The 26,752-nt window shown below is 44.3% G+C and overlaps 1 protein-coding gene across 6 annotated transcripts in view; it reads left to right on the forward strand.

The window, feature by feature from the left end:
• Positions 1-26,752, forward strand: part of LOC139535860 (sodium channel protein type 8 subunit alpha-like) — a 223,458-nt gene that overhangs the window by 160,404 nt on the left and 36,302 nt on the right. For all 6 annotated transcript variants that reach the window (XM_071335723.1, XM_071335718.1, XM_071335720.1 and 3 more), the window contains 4 exons: positions 13,957-14,020; positions 14,214-14,355; positions 15,250-15,456; positions 16,104-16,421. In XM_071335723.1, the coding sequence (XP_071191824.1) occupies positions 13,957-14,020; positions 14,214-14,355; positions 15,250-15,456; positions 16,104-16,421 (731 nt within the window). The remainder of the gene's footprint in view (positions 1-13,956; positions 14,021-14,213; positions 14,356-15,249; positions 15,457-16,103; positions 16,422-26,752) is intronic.

Consider the following 26,752-nt stretch of genomic DNA (forward strand, 5'->3'; position numbering starts at 1 on the left):
GAACCACACTCGGCAAAACAACAAAGAAATAGAAAGCATAGATTTTCCCACCCGAGTCACACCCGGACCCAACCAAACAGAGAATAAATAAGGATCTCTAAGGTCAGGGCGTGACAGTACCCCCCAAAGGTGCGGACTCCGGCCGCAAACCTGAACCTATAGGGGAGGGTCCGGGTGGTCATCTACTCTCGGTGGGGGCTCCAATGCGGGACGCAGACCCCGCTCCGCTTTATGCTCCCCCCACTTCGGTGGCACCTCCGGTGCCGGGATCGTCGCTGGGACCTCCGGACCGTAGATCGTTGCTGCAAGCGCTTGACTGGGGACCGTCGCTGGAGACTCCGGACGGTCGCTGGAGACTCCGGACTGAGGACCGTCGCTGGAGGCTCCGTGCCCTGGATTTTCACTGCAGGCTCCGGGCCATGGATCATCACTGGAGGCTCTGTTCTGCCTGCGGTTATGGAACCGCCACCTGTCCCAGACCTGCTATTTTCAACTCATAATGATCGGCTATGAAAAGCCAACTGAAAATTATTCATGATTATTATTTGACCATGCTTGTCACTTATGAATATTTTGAACATCTTGGCATAGTTCTGTTATAATCTCCACCCGGCACAGCCAGAAGAGGACTGGCCACCCCTCATAGCCTGGTTCCTCTCTAGGTTTCTTCCTAGGTTTTGGCCTTTCTAGGGAGTTTTTCCTAGCCACCGTGCTTCTACACCTGCATTGCTTGCTGTTTGGGGTTTTAGGCTGGGTTTCTGTACAGCACTTCGAGATATTAGCTGATGTACGAAGGGCTATATAAAATAAACTTGATTTGATTTGATCATCACTGGAGGCTCCGGGCCATGGATCATCACTGGAGGCTCCGGGCCATGGATCATCACTGGAGGCTTCGTGCCATGGATCATCACAAGAGGCTTCGTAAGTGGAGCCGGAACAGGTCTCACCGGACTGAGGAGACGTACTGGAAGCCTGGTGCGTGGAGCTGCCACAGGGCTTACCAGGTTGGGGAGACATACTGGAGGCCTGGTACGTGGAACCGGATCAGGTCTCACCGGACTGGGGAGATGCACTGGAAGCCTGGTGCGTGGAGCAGGCACCGGATACACTGGACCGTGGAGGTGCACTGGAGGTCTCGAGCTTAGAGCTGGCACAACCCGTCCTCGCTGGATGCCCACTTCTGCCCGGCAAATGCGGGGCGCTGGCACAGAGCGCACCGGCCTGTGAATGCTCACTGGAAACACCGTGCGCATCACCGCATAACACGGTGCCTGACCAGTCACACGCTCCCCACGGTAAGCACGGGGAGTTGGCTCAGGTCTAAACCCTACCTCCGCCAATCTCCCCGTGTGTCCCCCCCAAAACGTTTTTTGGGGCTGCCTCTCGTGCTTCTGTCGTTGAGCTAACTCTTCGTATAGTCGCCGTTCCACTCTCGCTGCCTCCATCTGCTCCCTTGGACGGCGATACTCCCCGACCCGTGTCCAGGGTCCTTCTCCCTCCAGGATTTCCTCCCATGTCCAGTCCTCCTGGCCACGCTGCTTGGTCCTTCTTTGATGGGGTGTTCTGTAACGCTCGTCGTCGGTGGAAGGAAGAGTGGACCAAAGCGCAGCGTGGAAAGTGTTCATGATATTTATTTACAAGAAACACTCAAACAAAAATAACAAATCCGAAAGCGAACAGTTCCGTCAAGCACAGACACTAAACAGAAAATAACACCCCACAAAACCCAAACGGAAAATCACAACTTATATATGATCCCCAATCAGAGACAACGATAGACAGCTGCCTCTGATTGGGAACCACACTCTGCAAAACAACAAAGAAATAGAAAGCATAGATTTTCCCACCCGAGTCACACCCTGACCCAACCAAACATAGAGAATAAATAAGGATCTCTAAGGTCAGGGCGTGACAGTGTATCAACAGAACTGCCACAAAAAATTGCACCTTCCTCCCAAACGTTACAAATATTTTCACATGATCCTCCCCTTGTACTGTAAAAAATGTGCAAACCCTCCTTATTGAATTAACTAAATAAATCATGATTATGACCACAAATAACAATAACTGTAGCGACCCTGTGTTTGAAAACGTGGATATCGACTTTACCACTTTAGAATGTTTTTGTGGCACTATCAATGCCACGCAGGGCTACGGGCCAGAAGGTTGAGGGTTAGCCGACCACCACGAAGGAAACTCCCTGCCTGTCTCATTACTCTACGATCAGAGCCGGCTGCAGACAATGATCAGGTAGGAGGAAATCAATTCAAAAATGTTATGCTATATGTATAATTATATAAGACATATGCAATGAATTTTCCACCAACTGGTTTCTGTGCCAATGCACCACACGACCAATTAGCAAAAGCATAACTGGATAATGTTTACCGACTTCGGGCGCTTCAACATCATGGTTTGACTTTTCAACACCTCGATCAAATAAGAGCATCCAATCTGGACAAACCTGCGAATGTCATTAAACTTTTTGATCTTTTGTAACAGATGTCTCTTTCCATTGCTCAAATGATAGTGCAGTTTGGATGCTGGTATTATATTAGAGTGGAGTGGACAAACGTGCACATGTAGCCTACAGGATACTTTTGAAGTGGCCTAATCAGATTAAAACATTGTGACTGGTTGTGTTTATGCCAGACATAAAATGTAATACATTTTAAACGTTAAATTACAAATGCTATATTGAAGCGTTATGGTTATAGGTCCGCGAGGAACAGCCGTTTGAATCATAGGAGGCAGAGCGCATGTTAAACTTTCCTGAATAATTGGGCTTGCCGGGAGCATGTGGCCACAATATAATAGGACGATGTGGGAGAATTAAGATCCGCAAGACAGAGAATCTCTGTATCATAAGTAAAAATACAGCCGGACTAGCCTGCTACTGTGCCTTTCTAGACCTTATAGTGAAATAAAGTTTAAATAAAACTTAAATAAACCGTCGAGAGTAGAACCACAACTGATCAAAACGGAATGAAACGTTCAAATGACAGGCAGTGACGTAGAGTCAACATTTGGGATTTTTTGTTTAGGATTTTTTTTTGTGCCATGTGACAAAGAGAACATTGTGCAGTTTTATAGCTAATCCATACTATTTTACAAATTTTGCCATGAGGCTGAGAGAAAATGTTGCTGTTTTAGAGCTCATTTTCAGCTTTTCTACACATTTTGTAATTTTGCCATGGTGCTGTGAGGTAGCCTAGGCAGAGAGCTCCTGTACATTTTGTAAATATTTTTTGTTTGAATCTTTTTCTTTTCGGTTTAGAACAGCTAAATGAGTATGGATTAAGTCTGTTTGTTTCCTGCCCGTGAATTCGATGGCAAATCAGCTCTTTCAACATAACTAGCTAACAATGAACCACCAGAACCACCCCAGTACATTTCAAACTGTTCCTAAATCACGATCAGTATAAGGAATTTAGTTTGCTAAGTAGAAGATTTACATCAATCAAATTAAATCTGATTTTATTTGTTGCGTACACATATTTTGCAGATGTTATTGCAGGTGCAGTGAAACTCTTGTTTCTAGCTCCAACAGTGCAGTAATACCGAACAATACACATAAATCCAACAAATTAAAAGAAAGGAATATAAAAAGAAAGGAAGTCTGGAATATAAATATGTATACTGTAACGGCGTTCCTCCTCCTCTTCATCCGAAGAGGAGGAGCAGGGATTGAACCAAAATGCAGCTTCGTGATATGACATGATATTTATTAACAAAACGGAAAAACACGAAAACACTTTAACAAACTACAAAACAACAAACGACGTAGACGAACCTGAACATAAGAACTTACATAACACGAAGAACTCACGAACAGGAAAATGACTACACAAAACGACGAACGAACGAAACAGTCCCGTATGGTGCAAACAAACACAGACACAGGAGACAACCACCCACGACAAACAATGTGAAAACACCTACCTTAATATGATTCTCAATCAGAGGAGACGAAAACCACCTGCCTCTAATTGAGAACCATATTAGGTACCCATTAACCAACATAGAAACAGCAAACATAGACTGCCCACCCAAACTCACGTCCTGACCAACTAACACATACAAAAACTAACAGAAAACAGGTCAGGAACGTGACATATACACTATATTACCAAGAGTATGTGGACATGTGCTTGTCGAACAACTCATTAAAAATCATGGGCATTAATATGGAGTTGGTCCCCCTTTGCTGCTGTAACAGCCTCCACCTTTCTGGGAAGGTTTTCCACTATATGTTTGAACGTTTCTGCGGGGACTTGCTTCCATTCAGCCACAAGAGCATTAGTGAGGTCAGGCACTGATGTTGGGTGATTAGGTCTGGCTCGCAGTCGGTGTTCCAATTCATCCCAAAGGTGTTTGATGGGGTTGAGGTTAGGGCTCTGTGCAGGCCAGTCAAGTTCTTCCACACCGATCTCAACAAACCATGTCTCTATGGACCTTGCTTTGTGCATGTGGGCATTGTCATGCTGAAATATGAAAGGGCCTTCCCCAAACTGTTGCCACAAGGTTGGAAGCACAGAATCGTCCAGAATTTCATTGTATGTTGTAGCGTTAAGATTTACCTTAACTGGAAGTAAGGAGCCTAGCCTGAACCATAAAATACAACCCCAGACCATTATTCCTCCTCCACCAAACTTTACAGTTACAGGAACTATATATTGGGGCAGGTAGCGTTCTTCTGGCATCCGCCAAATCCAGATTTATCCGTCGGACTGCCAGATGGTGAAGTGTGATTCATCATTCCAGAGAACGCGTTTCCACTGGTCCAGAGTCCAATGGCAGGAAGCTTTACACCACTCCAGCCGACGCTTGGCACTGCACATTGTGATCTTAGGCTTGTGTGCGGCTGCTCAGCCATGAAAACCCATTTCATGAAGCTCCCGACAAACAGTTTTTGTGCTGACATTGCGTCCAGAGGCAGTTTGGAACTCTGTAGTGAGTGTTGCAACCGAGGACAGATGATTTTTAAGCATTAGGAGCTTCAGCACCCGGCGGTCCCGTTCTGTGAGCTTGAGTTGTCTACTACTTCACGGCTGTGCCGTTGCTCCTAGAAGTTTCCATTTCACAATAACAGCACTTGCAGTTGACCGGGGCAGCTCTAGCAGGGCAGACATTTGACGAACTGACTTGTTGGAAAGGTGGCATCCCATGTTGAAAGTCACTGAGCGCTTCAATAGGCCATTGTACTGCCAATTTTTGTCTATGGAGATTGCATGGCTGTGCCCGATTTTATACACCTGTCAGCAATGGGTGTGGCTGAAATAGCTGAATCCACTAATTTGAAAAGCTGAATCCACATACTTTTGTGTATGTATACAGTGGGGCAAAAAAGTATTTAGTCAGCCACCAATTGTGCAAGTTCTCCCACTTAAAAAGATGAGAGAGGCCTGTAATTTTCATCATAGGTACACTTCAACTATGACAGACAAAATGAGAAAATAAAATCCAGAAAATCACATTGTAGGATTTTTAATGAATTTATTTGCAAATTATGGTGGAAAATAAGTACGGACTTAAACCTGATTGACCATCATCTTGATCACCTGAAAATAACTGTGCAGTAACTCTCCCCATCCAACGCTTGTAGCGTCATACCCAAGAAGACTCGAGGCTGTAATCGCTGCCAAAGGTGCTTCAACAAGTACTGAGTAAAGGGTCTGAATACTTACACTACCGTTAATCAATTTTAGAACAAGTTATGAAGTCAACACTGGAGAATTTGCTGTGTAGGCCATCTCCATTTCACATTTACAAGTCTCCTAACTTTAGCTGTGTGGCACTAGCAGAGGCTCCAAAGTATAATATGCAGCACTTACTGTAACCTAACAAAATGTGGGAAAAGTCAAGGGGTCTGAATAATTTCCGTAGGTACATAGGGCAGCAGTCTCTAAGGTGTGTGGTAGAGTACCGGGTGGTAGCCGGCTAGTAACAGTGACTAAGTTCAGGGCAGGGTACTGGGCGGAGACCGGCTAGTGGTGACTATTTAACAGTCTGGTGGTCTGGAGATAGAAACTGTTTTTCAGTCTCTTGGTCCCAGCTTTGATGCACCTGTAATGTCTCTGACTTTTAACTGGTAGTGGGGTGAACAGGCCATGGCTCGTGTGTGTGAGGTCCTTGATGATCTTTTCTTTCTTGTGATACTGGGTGCTGTAGATGTCCTGGAGGGTAGGCAGTGTGCCACCTGTGATGCGTTGGGCTGACCTCTGGAGAGCCCTGCGGTTGCGGACGGTGCAATTGCCTTACCAGGCGGTGATACAGCTCAACAAGATGTTCTCAATGGTGCATCTGTAGAAGTTTGTTATGGTCTTAGAGGCCAAGCCGAATTTCTTCAGCCTCCTGTTGCGTCTTCTTCTTCACACTGTCTGTGTTGATGGACCATTTTGGGTTGTCAGTGAAGTGCAGGCTGAGGAACTTGAAGGTTTTCACCCTCTCCACTGCTTGCCCGTCGATGTGGATAGGGGCATGCTCCCTCTGCTGTCTCCTGAAGTCCACAATCCGCTCCTTCGTTTTGTTGACGTTGAGGGACAGGTTATTTTCCTGTCCCTGTAGGCTCTCGTCATTGTTAGTATCAGGCCTACCACTGTTGTGTTGTCTGCAAACTTGATGATTGAGTGGGAGACTTGCATGGCCACGCAGTCATGGGTGAACAGAGTACAGGAGAGGGCTGAGCACGCACCCTTGTGGGGCCCCCATGTTGAGGATCAGCATAGCAGAGGTGTTGTTGCCACCTGGGGTCGGCCTGTCAGGATGTCCAGGACCCAGTTGCACAGGGCGAGGTTCAGACCCAGGTACCCGAGCTTAGTGATGAAATTGTAAGGCACTCTGATCAGTTGATAGCCCACCATCTTTTCTCAATGTCAATCATGTCTTTAGGAGGCACTGTAACTAGCTTGATTACAATTTGTGATGATGAGTGAGTGTGTTTTTCCAGAAATAAATAGGCCTATGCTAAACAATGTACAAAGAAATCGCTAGAGGCATTTGGAGCTTATGAATTTCAAGATATGAATTATGAATCAAACTTTATAAATTTTTCATTTTGAGCACCTGGCCCCTGAAAGGTCTGTGCATGGCCCTGCAACCTCCGCAATTCAAGTTTTTGACACTGAGGAGGATAACTTTATGACGAAACTTTATCAATGTACCAGCATCAGTAATTGTTCATACTTTTGTCATGCTACTTTGATCTGGTTTGATCCAAATATCATCCAATTTGATAAACATTATTTGTGCGGACTGTGCGGCACCTTTAACACTGTTTATTCAACACTGGAGAATTTGCTGTGTAGGCCATCTCCATTTCACATTTACAAGTCTCCTAACTTTAGCTGTGTGGCACTAGCAGAGGCTCCAAAGTATAATATGCAGCACTTACTGTACCTAAACTATATTGAAACTAATTTCACACATATAATAGTATTAGCCTGAATACAATATTAAATTGACAGTCTGATGAGTGACAATATTATTAATTGTGAACGAAGAGATTGATGAACAGCACAGCGTTTGTAGGCTAGTTGACACAGACGCACGAGAACAAATGCTTCTTCTTAACAAAAAGCTACTTTTTCAAATCCTCCTACAGAGTCACATACAAGACAGCACGGCTTGACAAGTCAGATTTGCAGGGAATTGATAAACCACGGCGCTATCCTGGGGTGCTGAATCTCCGCTTTTGCTCCTATAGCTTATCTGTTAATTTAGTGCAGCATCCGATATGCCACAATAAGCGGGTTATCATCAAGTAAAACAGCCACAACCTTTCCAAATTCCCCTGATAGCCAGGTGCAAGGGGAGAGAAAAGGACCTAGCAAGCTGGCTGACATCTTTCAGTCAAAGGTAGTGTCACGTTCCTGACCTTGTTTTCCTTTTGTATAGTTGTGTTTAGTGGGTCAGGACGTGAGCTGGGTGGGCAGTCTGTGTTGTTTGTTCTATGTTAAGTGTCAGTGTTAATTGACCTTGTATGGCTCTCAATCAGAGGCAGGTGTTTGACGTTTTCCTCTGATTGAGAACCATATATAGGTAGGTTGTTTCACATTGTTTGTTGTGGGTGGTTGTCTTCCGTGTCTGTATGTCTACCACATGGGACTGTTTCGTTTGTCGTTCGTGTATGTAGTCTGTTCCTGTTTGTGCGTTCTTCGTATATTGTAAGTTCTCAAGTCCAGGTCTGTCTACATCGTTTATTTGTTTTGTAGTTTGTTAAGGTGTTTTCGTGTTTCGTCTTTACTTTAATAAACATCATTATGTCCACATTCAACGCTGCGCTTTGGTCCAATCCCTACTCCTCCTCTTCAGATGAAGAGGAGGAGAACGACCATTACAGAACCACCCACCAAACAAGGATCAAGCAGCGTGAGAGGAACCAGCAGCAGCGACCAAAAAAACAGGACTCGTGGACTTGGGAGGAAATATTGGACGGAAAAGGTCCATGGGCACAGCCAGGAGAATATCGCCATCCCAAAGCTGAGCTGGAGGCAGCGAAAGCAGAGAGGCGGCGATATGAGGAGGCAGCACGTAAGCGAGGCTGGAAGCCCGAAAAGAAACCCCAAAAATTTCTTGAGGGGGAGGCTAAAAGGGAGTGTGGCGAAGTCAGGTAGGAGACCTGCGCCTACTCCCTGTACTTACCGTGGAGAGCGAGAGTACGGGCAGACACCGTGTTACGCAGTAGAGCGCATGGTGTCTCCTGTACGTGTGCATAGCCCGGTGCGGTACATACCAGCTCCTCGTATCGGCCGGGCTAGATTGAGTATTGAGCCAGGTGCCATGAAGCCGGCTCAACGCGTCTGGTCTCCAGTGCGTCTCCTCGGGCCGGCATACATGGCACCAGCCTTACGCATGGTGTCCCCGGTTCGCCTACATAGCCCGGTGCGGGTTATTCCACCTCCCCGCACTGGTCGGGCGACGGGGAGCATACAACCAGGTAAGGTTGGGCAGGCTCAGTGCTCAAGGGAGCCAGTACGCCTGCACGGTCCGGTATTTCCTGCGCCACCTCCCCGCTCCAGCCCAGTACCACCAGTGCCTACACCACGCACCAGGTTTCCTGTGCGTCTCCAGAGCCCTGTTCCTCCTCCACGCACTAGCCCTGTGGTGCGTGTCTCCAGCCCATTACCACCAGTGCCTACACCACGCACCAAGCCTCCTGTGCGTCTCCAGAGTCCTGTACGCACTGTTCCTTCTCCCCGTACTCGCCCTGATGTGCATGCCCTCAGCCCGGTACCACCAGTGCCGGTACCACGCACCAGGCCTATAGTACGCCTTGAGAGTCCAGTGTGCCCTGTTGCTGTTCCCCGCACTAGCCTGATGGTGCGTGTCCTTAGCCCGGTACCTCCAGTTCCGGTACCACGCACCAGGCCTACAGTGCGCCTCAGCCGGCCAGAGTCTGCCGTCTGCCCAGCGCCATCTGAGCCATCCGTCTGCCCAGCGCCATCTGAGCCATCCGTCTGCCCAGCGCCATCTGAGCCATCCGTCTGTCCCGAGCCATTAGAGCCGCCCGTCTGTCCCGAGCCGTCAGAGCCGTTCGTCAGTCAGGAGCCGCTAGAGCCGCCAGTCAGCCAGGATCTGCCAGAGTCGTCAGCGAGCCAGGAGCAGCCAGAGCCGTCAGCGAGCCATGAGCAGCCAGAGCCGTCAGCGAGCCATGAGCAGCCAGAGCCGTCAGCGAGCCATGAGCAGCCAGAGCCGTCAGCGAGCCATGAGCAGCCAGAGCCGTCAGCGAGCCATGAGCAGCCAGAGCCGTCAGCGAGCCATGAGCAGCCAGAGCCGTCAGCGAGCCAGGAGCAGCCAGAGCCGTCAGCGAGCCAGGAGCAGCCAGAGCCGTCAGCGAGCCATGAGCAGCCAGAGCCGTCAGCGAGCCATGAGCAGCCAGAGCCGTCAGCCAGTCCGGAGCTCCCGTCCCTCAGTCCGGAGCTGCCGTCCCTCAGTCCGGAGCTGCCGTCCCTCAGTCCGGAGCTGCCGTCCCTCAGTCCGGAGCTGCCGTCCCTCAGTCCGGAGCTGTTGTCCCTCAGTCCGGAGCTGCCCCTCAGTCCGGAGCTGCCCCTCAGTCCGGAGCTGCCCCTCAGTCCGGTGCTGCCCCTTATCACGGTGCTGCCCCTTATCCCGGTGATGCCCCTTAATTTAGGTGGGTTTATTTGGAGGGTGGTCATTGGGGGGGGGATACGGAAGCGGGGAGTGACTATGGTGGTGTGGGGACAGCGTCCGGAGCCGGAGCCGCCACCGTGGACAGATGCCCACCCAAACCCTCCCCTTGAGGTTGAGTTTTGCGGCCGGAGTCCGCATCTTGGGGGGGGGGGGGGGGTAATGTCACGTTCCTGACCTTGTTTTCCTTTTGTATAGTTGTGTTTAGTGGGTCAGGATGTGAGCTGGGTGGGCAGTCTGTGTTGTTTGTTCTATGTTAAGTGTCAGTGTTAATTGACCTTGTATGGCTCTCAATCAGAGGCAGGTGTTTGACGTTTTCCTCTGATTGAGAACCATATATAGGTAGGTTGTTTCACATTGTTTGTTGTGGGTGGTTGTCTTCCGTGTCTGTATGTCTACCACACGGGACTGTTTCGTTTGTCGTTCGTGTATGTAGTCTGTTCCTGTTCGTGCGTTCTTCGTATATTGTAAGTTCTCAAGTCCAGGTCTGTCTACATCGTTTATTTGTTTTGTAGTTTGTTAAGGTGTTTTCGTGTTTCGTCTTTACTTTAATAAACATCATTATGTCCACATTCAACGCTGCGCTTTGGTCCAATCCCTACTCCTCCTCTTCAGACGAAGAGGAGGAGAACGACCGTTACAGGTAGGGTAAAAAAAAAATTCATTCTCATTGTAATAACCTCATATTTTACCAGTCGACCAACAGTACTACATAGGCCTGCTTTAAAAAAAGACTACGTCAACGAAGTAATGTGGTGACTTTGAGAGAACTGAATTAATTATATTGCAGCAAATACAACAAGAAACCGTTCGATTCCTGTGTACTGTGCATTCGGAAAGTTACAGCCTTATTAAAAAATGTATGACACTTTTTTTTTATCCTCAATCTACACACAATAGCCCATAATGCCAAAGTGAAAACAGGTTTTTCTAAATTTTAGCAAATTTATTACAAAAAAAAATAAAAAAGACATTATTTACATAAGTATTCAGACCCTTTGCTGTGAGACTCGAAATTGAGCACAGGTGCATCCTGTTGCCATTTATCATTCTTGAGACGTTCCTACAACTTGACTGGAGTCCATCTGTGGTAAATTCAATTGATTGGACATGATTTGGTAAGACATACACCTGTCTATATAAGGTCCCATAGTTGACAGTGCATATCAGAACAAAAACCAAGCCATGAGGTCGAAGGAATTGTCTGTAGATCTCCGAGTTAGGATTGTGTCGCAGCACAGATCTGGGGAAGGGTACCCAAAAATATCTGCAGAATTGAAGGTCCCCAAGAACACTGTGGCCTCCATCATTCTTAAATTGAAGAAGTTTAGTCCCACCAAGACTCTTTCTAGAGCTGGTCGCCCGGCCAAACTGAGCACGGTGGACAGGACCTTGGTCAGGGAGGTGATCAAGAACCTGATGGTCACTCTGACAGAGCTCCAGAGTTCCTCTGTGGAGATGGGAGAACCTTCCAGAAGGACAACCATCTTTGCAGCACTCCACTAATCAGGCCTTTATGATAGTGGCCAGACGGAAGTCACTCCTCAGTAAAAGGCACGACAGCCCCCTTGGAGTTTGCCAAAAGGCCCTAAAGACTCTTGGATCATGATACATAAGATTCTCTGGTCTGATTCTCTGGTCTGGCCTGAATGCCAAGTGTCACATCCGGAGGAAACCTTGCACCATCCCTACGGTGAAACATGGTTGTGGCAGCATCACGCTGTAGGGATGTTTTTCAGGGACTGGGAGACGAGTCAGGATCGAGGGAAATATAAACATAGCAAAGTACAGAGAGATCCTTGATGAAAACCTGCTCCAGAATTCTCACGACCTCAGACTGGGGTGCAGTTTCACCTTCCAACAAGACAACGACCCTAAGCACACAGCCAAGACAATGCAGGAGTGGCTTCGGGACAAGTCTCTGAATTTCCTTGAGTGGCCCAGCCGGAGCTAAGACTTGATTCCGATCAAACATCTCTGGAAAGACCTGAAAATAGCTGTGCAGCAACGCTCCTCATCCAACCTGACAGAGCTTGAGAGGATCTGCTGAAATCTGCTGAAACTCCACAAATACAGGTGTGCCAAGCTTGTAGTGTCATACCCAAGAAGACTTGAGGTTGTAATCGCTACCAAAGGTGCTTCAACCAAGTACTGAGTAAAGGGTTATAATACTGATTTTACTGTTTATTTTTAATACATATGCAAACATTTCTAAAAACGTATTTTTGCTTTGTCATTATGGGGTATTGTGTGTCGATTGATTGGGGGGGGGCTATTTAATCCGTTTTAAGAATAAGGCAACAACAAAAAAAGACCATTTGGAAAAAATCAAGGGGTCTATATACTTTCCAAATGCACTGTATTTTTTATCAATTTACATGGTAGCCTATAAGAACATTTTTTTTGCTGGTAGGTTATTTATATACTTTTAAATATAATTTCCGGTGTGAACAGGAATACCTGGGATAACCGGGAGGGGTTTGCAATTTTCTCGGGAAGGAACATGTGTAGACTAGCTAGGTTTCCATCTAATTGGTTGGAAAACTCTGCCCACTCTGTTTTGGCACATGCGCTTTAGCCAACAGCCCACAGACACAGTGCGGGTATAGCCTACATGATGAGATTATGGACAATATTATTTTTATTTGTCAAACGGCAGCCAAGCATCAATGATCATGTCACCAAAATAAGTGTAACGATCTGGGTGTAGTGGGTGCGAAGTCAGGCGCAGGAAGCAGAGAGTTCAGTGGTAGTGCTAATTTAATGCACAAAACTGCGAACATAAGCCACCCCACAAAACACAGGGCACACACAAAACAAATGCCCCAAAACCGGGGACTGCAACAGTCCAGCAAAACCCACAAAACACGAATACCTCAAACGTGCACCCTAGTTACACAAACAATCCCGCACAACTAGCAGGTGGGCCTGCTGGGTAATATAGCCCAACTAATTAACCAAACACAAAACAGGTGAAACCAATAAACAGAAAAGGGGAAAAAAGGATCAGTGGCAGCTAGTAGGCCGGCGACGACGACCGCCGAACGCCACCCGAACAGGAAGGGGAGCCACCTTCATTAGGAATCGTGACAATAAGACTCTGAATATTTATTGGAAAGGAGCATCAAGCTCATCACCTTGCACTTTCACCACCCTGTGAAGTTCATCATAATTTATTTAATCTGTAGCCTAATAAACTGCATACTTTCCTGATGAGTTGTAGTGGGAGGACCGTGATTTCAAGTCTACTTCGATTTGACTGTTATTATATCAATATTTGTGCATAAAAGCATTTCCACTGACATTTCTCACATAATTCATTTTACCAACACAAAAAGATCCTACCTTTTTCTAGAGTATTTAGTTTTGTCTACATTTAGGAACGTTTTTCTGTTTCCATCAGGCCTGTTGTGAAGTTTTTTTTATCCAACGTACTTTACTTGCATAAAAAGGTTGGATGGAAACCTGGTTATTTTCTGGAAAATATTCAACCCTAATGTGCAGGAAGTTAAAGTGGCAGGGCAGCATTGGGAAGAGACGGACTGAGGGTTCAGAATTCATTAGGGGTCATTACAACATGACTAGATGGAAAGACATTTGTTTGTAGACATGATTAGATGGAAAGACATTCGTTTGTACATTTCTGGTTAAATAAAATAACATGCAGTATATCATGAATTATGGTGAGTCCACGGCACATCGGAAACAGACACAATTCCACATAACCATAAGAGTCTGAATCAGTCTAATTGTCTGAGTAAAGATGAAAATGAAGACATATTGACATGCACTTCACTTTTTCAGCCAACTTCTACATCCTTCCCGGGCAGCTGGATGCTCTGCTGTGCGGAAACAGCTCAGACTCAGGGTGAGTCTCATGCTCTATTACTACAAACAAACTTCCAGTAAGTTGTAATAGCCACCATACAAGAGAACAACTGAGAGCATAATACTAACATAACTAGGACGTTCACACAAAACATAAATTGGAAGATTTGCTTGAAAATCATGACTCCCCCTCCTCCCCTCCGTTTGTTCGTTCCTCCATCCCTTCCTCCCAGGCGGTGCCCTGAGGGCTACACGTGTATGAAGGCCGGGAGAAACCCAAACTACGGCTACACCAGCTTTGATAGCTTCGGCTGGGCCTTCCTCACTCTCTTCCGCCTCATGACCCAAGACTTTTGGGAGAACCTCTACATGTTGGTAAGGCCGAGTTTCTCATAGACAGAACATGTATACTGGAATAACTCCTGCTTGTAATGACGCAAGCAGTGTAATTCAATGCAGGCGGCTTGGAAGAGCAATGAAACCAAACCGATGGATTGAGACAGCTCTATCTTGTTCTTTTGAGCTGGGGACTGTCAGTTCACCAGTACTGTCCTCCTAAAATAAATATGTAAAGTGCTCAAAACAAATTAAGTTAGTTGGGAAAGACATTTTGAAGATAAAGTAAGTAGTAAGTAGCATATTGTTTTTAAACGTGTGCAAGTTTTTCTCCTCTGACAAAACAAAAGCTGATTCAAAGGGGGTGTGTGGCAGACTTAAAAACACTTCTGTGGTAGGATACATACTGTATTAGTGTCCTTGGTAAAAGGTGGCTATTGAGGAGGGGAGGACACTCTTATAATAGCCTTGTTTTCTCCTAATTTTGTATGCCTATTGATATAGATTATACATGTTCATAATGCATTGCATAGAGACAGGCTTTCATATTCATGATCGTGCGCTTTTATAGCCTACATTTCACAAGTGCAAAAAAAGTGCACACACACCCCTGGTATAGACGTCCCAGCACCCTCACGGCTCCCATGTCTGGAGCCATTCCCAGAGAAACCCATTGGTTGATGGTAAAGCACTGCTAACAGTGCCACAGATAGAAACACCATGCATTGACAGACATGCACAGGGAAGTACCTCAACTCTGGAGAAGCATGAGAGGATACAACTCCAATAGAAAAAGCTAAATACTGCCACTCTGAACAGTGAATGAATCAAGATGATCATGTTTATTCATTGTGACCATTGTAACAGTATATGTTGTTTCTCCTTGTTTTCCGTCTTTCTCTTTCTCTCATTCCTCCTCTCCCTCCCTTCCAGACTCTGCGAGCGGCAGGGAAAACCTACATGATCTTCTTTGTGTTGGTGATTTTCGTTGGATCCTTCTACCTGGTCAATCTGATCCTGGCTGTGGTGGCCATGGCCTATGAGGAGCAGAACCAGGCGACGATAGAGGAGGCCGAGCAGAAAGAGGCCGAGTTCAAAGCCATGCTGGAGCAGATCAAGAACCAGCAGGAGGATGCACAGGTTAGTCCCTCCCTGGTTAGCCTGGGTGGTGAGGCATTTGTCTGTCTGTCTGTCTAATTGCTGGGTCTGTGTCTGTCTCTATACGTCTCACTCCCTTCACCTCTCCCTTCTCTTACCTGTTCTGTCTTGCCACCCTTCAGGATGCACAGGTTAGTCACAGACTGGGTGTGGGTGCTGTCTGTCAGTCTGCCTGTCTGTCTTTTGAAATTCTTATCGATTTCATCATTTTGTTTAATACACAAACCACAAAATTGTAGCTTATGTTAGTAACTTCAGTTAATGCTACTCGACTGTACCAAAATCAGGTGTTTCTCCTCCTAAAAGGGTGTTTTCCATGTGATAACGTATTAGTGAGCCAACCTGTTTTTAGGACTTTAATATCAATGACTTAGCAAAACCTGTTTTCTCATGGCTTTGTCTTGTTCCTCTGCAGAAGACATATCCTATAGCCTACTGAGTAACTCATGCGCCATGCTTCATGCTAAGAAATTGTTTAGCAAATATTAGAATCATCAAAAAGTGATTTGAGTCAGAGTAAACAAATCAAATCAGAATCGATAAGAATAATTGGGGTCAGCCCTAGTCCATCTGTCTGACTCCCTTCACTTTTCCCCTCTCTTACCTGTCTCCCACCTCCTCACCCTCAGGCTGCTGCCATGGCGACCTCGGCGGGCACGGTTTCGGTGGGCGACGTGGTAGAGGGGGGAGACGCAACGGAGGGCGGTGGACAACTATCACGCAGCTCCTCCGAGGCGTCCAAGCTCAGCTCCAAGAGCGCGAAGGAACGACGCAACCGCAAGAAGAAGTCACGTCAGAAAGAGGAGGAGAAGAAGGAGAAGGGAGAGAAGGGCGAGAAGGTTGACCACGAGAAGCACGTTAAGTCAGAGTCGGACGACGGCAGCAAGAGGAGCATCTTCCGTTTCCCGGGCAGCCGGCTGGGACGCAAAACGTCCATCATGAACCAGGTAAAATCTAGCACGAGACAATAAAAGATAAACAATTACTTCACATTTTACTGTGTTACAAAGTGAGATTCATATGGGTTTCATTTTTATTTTTTGTCAACGATCTACACAACATACACCATAATGTCAAAGGGAATGAAAGACACTGTAACGATTGTTCTCCTCCTCTTCTGAAGAGGAGGTGTAGGGATCGGACCAAAACGCAGCGTGTTGTGAAGACATGATGAATTTATTTAGACAAGACGAACACGAAATACACTTGAGAAATTACAAAACAAAAAACGACGTAGACCGACCTGAACATGAGAACTTACATATAAACGAAGAACGCACGAACAGGAACAGACTAGACAAACGAAACAGTCCCGTGTGGTAACAAACACTGACACGGAAGACAATCACCCACAAACAAACAGTGAGAACAGCCTACCTTAATATGGTTCTCAATCAGAGGAAACGTCAAACACCTGCCCCTAATTGAGAACCATATCAGGCAACACATTGAACCCAACATAGAAACACATAACATAGACTACCCACCCAGCTCACGCCCTGACCATACTAAACAAATACAAAAACAACGGAAAACAGGTCAGGAGCGTGACAGACACACACCAAAAATTATTATAAAAAATAAATCACTTGTATATCTTGAGTCAATGTAAGAAACAAATTGGGCAGCGATTACACCTGATTTGCACACCTGGATTGTGCAATATTTGCGCATTACAATTTCTAAAATTATTTAAGCTCTGTTAAGTTAGTCGTTGATCATTGCTAGACAGCCATTTTCAAGTCTTGCCATGCTTAAGCAGATTTAAGTCAAAACTGTAACTAGGCCACTCAGGAGAATTCACTGTCTTCTTGGTAAGTTACTCCAGTATAGATTTGGCTTTCTGCTTTAGGTTATTGTCCTGTTGAAAGGTGAATTTGTCTCCCAGTGTCTGGTGGAAAGTAGACAGAAGCAGCTTTTCCTCTAGGATTTTGCCTGTGCTTATCTCCATTGTGTTTCTATTTATCGTGAAAAACACCCCAGTCATTGTGAATGTCAAGCATACCCACAACATGGAGCGTCAGAGGTTCCTTTCCGTATCGGCCAATGTTGTGATGGCATCGCTGGGGTCTAATGTGGTTTCTGCTTCACCAGGGTCTACAGTGGTCATTTGTGGGGGGCTAGTTAGAGGAGCCCCTAGTGGGGCTAGGGTTGGACTGAGGGCTCCGGCTCTCAGGACAACAGCCATCAACCAACAGCCATCAACCATTATTATGGGAAGCTCATGGTTAGATTGGTGGAAGTCCGAAATACCTGTACACTTGGTTTTCCTGGAGCTAGGGTATTGGAGTTATCAGAAGTCATGCCCACCATCAAGAAACAGATTCCTGCTCTGAAAACAGTTGTTGCATATTGGGTCTAATGATATTATGTGTGTGAAATCTGTAATGCTAAAAGACAATTTCTTCCAGCTCTTGGAGAATGCTCAGAAATTAGCAGAACATATAATTGTCTCGGGCCCAATTCCATCTCCTCGCCGTTGTGGGACTGACTATTTTAGCCGTCTTTGGTCTCTTCACCAGTGGTTAATGCGTCTGACCGAGGACTTGGGCATGTCCTTCGTTGACAATGTTGACTCCTTCTGGAATAGGCTACTTTGTGGAAGACAGAATTCACCTTGGTGAAAATGGCTCCCAGCTGTTGTCATCAAACATTGGAAAGGTTCTTGGTCAACTAAATTGATGTGAGGACAATATTAGCATTACATGTAAGTCCGTTTTTACCATCTCCTCTTTAGTTACTGTGAGAGTTCCACATGTTGTATCTGATAGTGGTGACATGCCTAATGGTGCTGACAGGAGAAATATAACTGCTATTCCTACTTAATTGTCTTTTCCTAAAAGGTGTAATCCAATTTTTGAGTTTTCTTTTCTTCTGATATCTCACAGTAATCTGACTTGTATTGGAATTCTGTGTGATTTGAAATGCAGAAAAGGTTTGACATTTTTACATCTTAACATTCGTAGTTTATTACCTAAAATGGATCATGTCAAGATCTGGGCCTCAGGCAGACCCTGATATTTTTATTTGATCTGATTCCTGGTTGACTGATAACCTGAGACTCGGAGGTTGCTATGGATGGTTACAATGTGTTTAGGGCTGATAGGAAAGGCAAAGGTGGTGATGTTGCTATTTCCATGAAGAATCTTATTTCTGTGTCTCTGTTAAAGGCTACCTCCAGTCCTAAACAATTTGAATTGTTGGCTTGAAATCTTCAGTTGGTTTCAAACTAAAAAATAACAGTTATAGGAATCTATTGTCCACCCTCCGCCAAGATGTACTAAACAAACTCACTGATTTAATTGCCATTTTTACTGCCCCAGAGGTGTTGATTGCTGGAGATGTTAATCTTGCATGGGGAACGCAGGTTGCTGACTGTTTAAATCATTTTTGTACTAATCTAAATATCACCCAGCTGATTACAAAGTCTACGCGTCCTAACTTAAAGGACCCTATGAAATCGACTTTGATTGACCTCATATTTACAAATACTCCAGAGAAATATTCTGGGAGTGGGGTATTTGCTTTGGATATTAGTGACCACTGTCCCATTGTATGTGTCAGGGATATACGGATGCCTAGAGCCAAACCTCGTTTTATCAACAAGAGGAATTTTAAACATTTCAATGAACAGGCATTTTTTTGTGACTTTTTATTTTGTTGACTTTGATTGTATTGCATCTATACCTGACCCAGAGTTGGCTCTGAACCACTTCTCAAATGTTTTCAATTGTATTGTAGTTAAACATGCTCCTTTTTAAAAAAACTGAGAATTAAAAATAGGTCTTGCCCTTGGTTGTCGAGAGCTATCTGAAGTCCTACACAACAGAGATGCTGCCTGGGCCAAAGCTAGATTCACAGACTACCAGACTGGCAGTCTTTCAGGCGATTGAGAAATGTGTGTAAAACTAGTTAAAAAGCTAAATCAGATTATTATGTTAATACACTATCTGAATGTACAGGGAACCCAGCTACATTTTGAAAAGCTGTTATGTCACTGAAGGGTTGTGTCTCTTCTTCTCTCCCCAATACATTTATTTGGATTCTGGCCTTATTACTGACAAAATTGATATCATTAATGCATTTAATCACCATTTTATCTCTGCAGGCTATATATTTGAATGTATTTCAAAGCCAGCTCTTAAAAAGAATAGTTTGGATGTTGATGGTGAAAATCTATTAAATGATACTGAAAATGCTGGTCAGGAGTTTTCGTTTCAGAAATTCACTGATAAAGAAGTCCTGGATGCTTTGCTAACGTTAGACAAAAAAAATGCACAGGGGTTGATCATTTGGGGCCTGGTCTGCTTAAGTGTGGAGCTCCCTTTATTGCTGGGCTCAGCAGCACATAAGAGTGGGGATACAAGTGATCTTGACAACTATCGCCCCATTTCAAGAATACCTTATTTAGCTAAGATTATTGAATCTTTGGTTAATGTACAACTTCGTTCCTTTTTATCTGATAATTGTATTTTTAATATAAACCAATCAGGATTTAGGCCTGGGCATGGTACTACCACAGCAACCATCCTAGTTGTTAATGATCTAGTCAATGCTTTGGATGCTTTAAAGAGCTCTGCTGCCTTGTTTATTGACCTGTCAAAGATATTCGACACTGAACTTCTTCAGCAAAACAGAATGATATCAAAAATAGGTCTGGGATATAAAGCCTGTTTATGGTTTCAGAATTATTTTAGCGACAGAACTCAGGCCATCTTTACAGATGAGATTAAATCAGAATTTCTTGAGATTCAGAAAGGTGTTCCTCAGGGTTCGATTTTGGGTCCATTATGGTTCACCTTGTATATTAATGACATAAGAAAAACTGTTAATACTTGTAACATTCATCTCTATGCAGATGACACAGTTTTTTATTCCTGTGCCGCCACAGTGCAGCAGGTGACTCGTGAACTTTGATTCAATTCAGAAATCACTTACAGATCTTAAATTAGTGTTAAATACAAGTAAAACCAAGCTCATGCTGTTCTCTAGGTCATGAAATGTTGACCATGAGGACCTGCATATTTGCGCTACAAATGGAGCCCACATCGAGCTTGTTTCTCAATATAAGTTCCTGGGTGTCTGGACTGATGACAAGAAGCTAAAATCCAAGATAGTTTTCTTTATATTGAAATAAATCATGCCTCAGTATTGAAAATAGGAGAAAGATTGTTCAAACAACTCTTCTCCCTGTATTGGAGTTTGGTGATATTGTTTACATGCATGCGGCAACCTCTGTTTTAAAACCCTTGGACGCAGTCTACCATTCCGCAATTCGTTTAATCACAGTGGACAATTTTAGGACTCATTGTAGTATGGATTAAAATATGGGATGGACCTCTCTGTCTGTAAGAAGATAACTGCATTGTCTTTTATTTATTTACAATGTAATCTTACAGAAACTTCCTTTATATGTAACTTCATTAAGTTAAGAATAACAAGTTACCAAACCTGTTCTTAGTAATGGATAACACTAGAGAGCCCTTCAGTCTCTACAGAATTGGGGAAAATCTGCGTTTTGTTTTTCTGCCCCTAATTTGTGGAACAATCTGCGGAGTTCACTGCAGTTAGATGTGCTAGTGCCCCTCAGGCAGTTTACATTATTGATTGAGGACCTCTATGTAGTTGAATGCTTTAATTAAATATGTTTATTTTGTTATTGTGTGCTGAATTATATATTGTTTTATACACGTGTATGTTTTATTATTCTGTTTTTATTGTAATGTATACAGGGCTCTCTTGTAAAATAGATTTTTAATCTCAATGTGACTCTCTGTTTAAATAAAGGATAAATAGAAAATAAAATGCTTTAAAATATGGAGAGTGTTACTCATTGCTGGATTTGCCCCAAACATAATACTTTGTATTCAGGACAAAAAGTGAATTCCTTTGCCACATTTTATGTAGTTTTACTTTAGTGCCTTGTTGCAAAAAGGATGCATGTCTTGCTATATGTTTTATAATGTACAGTATTCCTTTTTTTCTTTCTGTCATTTAGGTTAGTATTGTGAAGTAACAACAATGTTGTTGATCCATCCTCAGTTTTTTCCCATCACAGCCATTAACCTTTTACTGCAGTGGGCTAAATTAGGGTCACAGAGTGTTTCTTGGTAGTCTTTAAAAAAAATCTACTTTGAAACAAAAGTATGCACCTCACACATTGTCATGGGCAACAAAAAAAAACCCCACCTGTACCAGATTTATATACAGTGCATTCAAAAAGTATTCAGACCTCTTCCCCTTTTCCACATTTTGTTACGTTACAGCCTTATTCTAAAATGTATTAAATTATTTTTTTCCCTCATCAATCTACACACAATACCCCATAATGACAAAGTGAGAACAGGTTTTTAGACATTTTTGCAAATGTATTAAAAATAAAAACAGAACAGGAACCTCCAAGACTCTTGGTGCTGGCAGCCCGGCCAAACTAAGTAATCTGGTGAGAAGGGCCTTGGTCAGGGAGGTAACCAAGAACCCGATGGTCACTCTGACAGGAGCTCCAGAGAGAACCTTCCAGAAGGACAACCATCTCTGCAGCACTCCACCAATCAGGCATTTATGGTAGAGTGGCCAGACGAAAGCCACTCCTCAGTTAAAGGCACATGACAAACCACTTGGAGTCTGCCAAAAGGCACTTAAAGGACTCTCAGACCATGAGAAACAAGATTCTATGGTCTGATGAAACCAAGATTGAACTCTGTGGCCTGAATGCCAAGTGTCACGTCTGGAGCAAACCTGGCACCATCCCTACGGTGAAGCATGGTGGTGGCTGCATCATTCCACTTGTCAAATAATCATTAAAAAACACGAGAAATAAGAAAAATATGAAATACACAATTAAGTAAGCATACTATATACTGGAAATATTTAAAAAGTCAGTTCCAATATCATATTTACATGTGCAGGGATACTGGAGTGATGGAGGTAGATATGTATAGGGGTAAGGTGACTATGCAACAGGATATAAGATAAACAGAGTAGCAGCAGCTTGCATGTGGGTGTGCGAGTTTGTAGGGTCAGTATAAATGTATGTACATATTATGTGTGAGTGAAGAAATAACGGAGTGTGTGTGTGTGTGTGTGTGTGTGTGTGTGTGTGTGTGTGTGTGTGTGTGTGTGTGTGTGTGTGTGTGTGTGTGTTGGAGTGAGAGTGTGTGGGAGTGTGTAGGGCCCTGTGAGTGTGCATGGAGACAGTGCAAATACTGAAATAAAGGTCAATAAAGATACAAGGTAAACTCGGTCTGTGTAGCTATTTTGTTTGTTATTTATCATATTGCTTATGGATAGAAGCTATTCAAGACTTGATGCACCAGTACCTCTTGCCGTGCGGCAGCAAGACTATTTATCTATGGCTTGGATGGTTGGGGTCTTTGACGATTTTCTGGCGGTTCTTTTCACACCGCCTGATATAGAGGTTCTGGATGGCAGGGAGCTCGGCTCCAGTAATGTACTGGGCTGTACGCACAACCGTCTGTAACGCCATGCGATCGAGGGCGGTGCTATTGCCATACCAAGCAGCAAAGGGCACTTATTGGTATATGTGTAAAAATAACACTGAATATTCCTTTGAGCATGGTAAAGTTATTTATTAGGCTTTAGATGGTGTATTAATACACCCAGTCACTACGTAGATACAGGTGGCCCAACTCCAGTCCTTGAGTACCGCCAACAGCACACATTTTCAGTTGTTGCCACGGACACTAAATCAGTAAAATGTTCCAAACCAACACGCACAGTCGTGAAGAAGGCGCGACAGTGCCTCTTCCCCCCCAGGAGGTTGAAAAAGTTTGGCATAGGCACTCAAATCCTGAAAAGGTTCTACAGCTGTACCATTGAGAGCATATTGACTGGCTGCATCACTGCGAAAAGCTCCCTGGTCTTTGTGGTTGAATCAATACTTGAAATACACTACTCGAGTGAGGGACCTTTGAGATAATTGTATGTGTAGGGTTAAAGCATATTAAAATCTGTATGGGTGTCTTTCGGAGGGGTTGGGTTAAAAGCGGGAGTAAAATTTTGGCTGGACCTTGTGTGCAATAGACCAATAAAGTGATTATTGCACACAGACTGATTTATTATGTAAAATGTTAAGAATATTTTGACTCCTGGTACTTATTTAGGCTAACCATAACAATACTTCAAATTAAATTGTATTTGTCACATGCGCCGTATACAACAGGTTGTAGACCTTACCGTGAAATGCTTACTTACGAGCCCTTAACCAAAAATGTAGTTCAAAAAATATAGTTAATACAATATTTACTAAATAATCTAAAGTGAGAAAAAAAATTTAATCAAAAAGTAACACAAGAAAATTACATAACAATAACGAGGTTGGTACCGAGGCAATGTGCGGGGTTACAGGTTAGTCGAGGTAATTTGTAAAGTGACTATGCATAGATAATAAACAGCGAGTAGCAGCAGTGTAAAAACTAAGGGGGGTCAATGTATATAGTCCGTGTAGCCATTTGATTAGTTGTTCAGCATTCTTATGGCTTGGGGGTAGAAGCTGTTAAGGAGCCTTTTGGACCTAGACTTTGCGCTCCATTTCCGCTTGCCTTGCGGTAGCAGAGACAACAGTCTATGACTTGGGTGACTGGAGTCTTTGACAATTGTTTTGGGCCTTCCTCTGACACCGCCTAGTAAAAAGGTCCTGGATGTCAGGAAGCTTGGCCCCAGTGATGTACTAGGCCGTACGCACTACCTTCTGTAGCGCCTTACAGTCAGATGCTGAGCAGTTACCATACCAGGCAGTGATGCAACAGGTCAGGATGCTCTCGATGGTGCAGCTGTAGAACCTTTTTGAGGATCTGGGGACCCATACCAAATCTTTTCAGTCTCCTGAGGAGGAAAATCAAATAAACCATAGTCCCCTCAACACCGGGGCCCCTTAGGGATGCGTGCTCAGTCCCCTCCTGTACTCCCTGTTCACCCATGACTGCACGGCCAGGCACGACTCCAACACCATCATTAAGTTTGCTGATGACACAACAGTGGTAGCCCTGATCACCGACAATGACGAGACAGCCTATAGGGAGGAGGTCAGAGACCTGGCAGTGTGGTGCCAGGACAACAACCTCTCCCTCAACGTGATCAAGACAAAGGAGAGGATTGTGGACTACAGGAAAAAGAGGACTGAGCACACCCCCCTTCTCATCGACGGGGCTGTAGTGGAGCAGGTTGAGAGCTTCAAGTTCCTTGGTGTCCACATCACCAACAAACTAACATGGTCCAAGCACACCAAGACAGTCGTGAAGAGGGAACGACTAAACCTATTCCCCCTCGGGAGACTGAAAAGATTTGGCATGGGTTTGGCATTGAGAGCATCCTGACTGGTTGCATCACTGCCTGGTATGGCAACTGCTCGGCCTCCAACCGCAAGGCACTACAGAGGGTACATCACTGGGGCCAAGCTTCCTGCCATCCAGGACGGCCTGCTATACCAGGCGGTGTCAGAGGAAGTCCCTAAAAATTATCAAAGACTCCAGCCACCCTAGTCATAGACTGTTCTCTCTGCTACTGCACGGCAAGCGGTACTGGAGCACCAAGTCTAGGTCCACGAGGCTTCTACACAGCTTCTACCCCCAAGCCATAAGACTCCTGAACATCTAATCAAATGGCTACCCAGACTATTTGCATTGCCCCCCCCCCCCCCCATCTCCCCCTCTTTTACACCGCTGCTTTTCTCTGTTGTTATCATCTATGCATCGTCATAACTCTACCTACATGTACATATTACCTCAACTAACTGGTGCCCCCCCACATTGACCCCACACATCTGTACCGGCACCCCCCTGTATATAGTCTTACTGTTGTTTTTTACTGCTGATCTTTAATTACTTGTTACTTTTATCTCTTATTCTTATCCATATTTTTTTAACTGCATTGTTGGTTAGGGGCTCATAAATTAGCGTTTCACTGTCAGTTATTCATTGTATTCGGCACTTGCGACTAATAAGATTTGATTTGAAAATCCGTTAGTTTAAGCTAGAGATATTTTTTCACTGGATGCGTCTCAATCAACCGCATCTGCCTGTGTAACACTTCCGCATCTGCGGTGAAAGGTGACAGAGCTAGAGTGGTGTTTGTCAGACCGTCCCGAAAATTGGTCTTCTCTGTAGTGTCTGTTATGACCCCTCTATGGAAAGTTGAGACCCTAAGGAACACGATGGTCCACAAGCATCTTGGGACTTGTCTGAAGCCGGTACTACCGATCTGTCTGTAGCGTCTGTAGCGTCCGAACAGTTTGGGCTACACACTAAGATGACCCCTCTGTGTCTGAATGGACATCTGAATGTCCCCCGGTACCAGTCAAAAGAAATATGGAAGTATATATGGAGTTTAGTGTTTAGTGACAGAAATAAGGAGTTAAATACATGTAAAAAAAAAAGTATCCTGATCTTTTTTATGTCTCTCAGATATAGGATAGACACTTAAGAACTTTTAGATATTTTTGTGGGACTATCTGTTGTTCCACGTAGTGAATCTGTCATTCAATGAGTTTGTTTGGGCAAATAGCAGTAAGGCCCCCCCAAAAAAATGTTTTTAATATATTTTTGGGATACTTCAAGGGTTCTTATCAAATAGCAAAATGATCCTTGGTATGACCTTTTTAAAACAATTCCATATATCTTAGTATTTTGTGTAGATCAATGACAAAAAAATCACAATTAAATCCCACAAAAAAAATCTAAGGGGGGTGAATACTTATGATATGCACTGTACATTATTATCAATATTAATTTGTAGGCCAGATGACATTGATTCACCATTGTTTAATTCACCATTATTAAACATTTATTGACTACTAGTATATACTTTCAGTAGTCTTCTTCTGTCATCTTGCGCTAAATCAGGAGAAGGCAACCCTGGTCCTGGAATGCCACAGGCACTTCATGTTTTTTATTTAACTGACCTGGAAGACCAGGTGTGTTGAATTTAGGCAATCATTGAACTAATCAATTATCTCAGTTGGACAGGTGGGGTGCTTCGTTGGAACAAAGCCCTGCAGTACCCACGGCACACTAGGAACAGAGTTGCCTACTCCTGTACTACATAGCGGTTAAGCTGATAAATTGTTAACTTTTTGTTAAAAGTACCACATTTGGTAAAGAAGTAGATTTATGTACATGGCCGCCGACAGTAACAGAGTAATTCAGAAGGACTGCTTTGAGGTAAAGGCACCAAATTTGTCACAGAGCTAGATGTATTGACCCTGAAAAGATGGCTGCCGACTGTAACACTACTTTGCAGTTCAGAATAACTATTTTGAGAA

Source organism: Salvelinus alpinus, chromosome 12, assembly GCF_045679555.1.
Source record: "Salvelinus alpinus chromosome 12, SLU_Salpinus.1, whole genome shotgun sequence".
Lineage (NCBI taxonomy): Eukaryota > Metazoa > Chordata > Actinopteri > Salmoniformes > Salmonidae > Salvelinus > Salvelinus alpinus.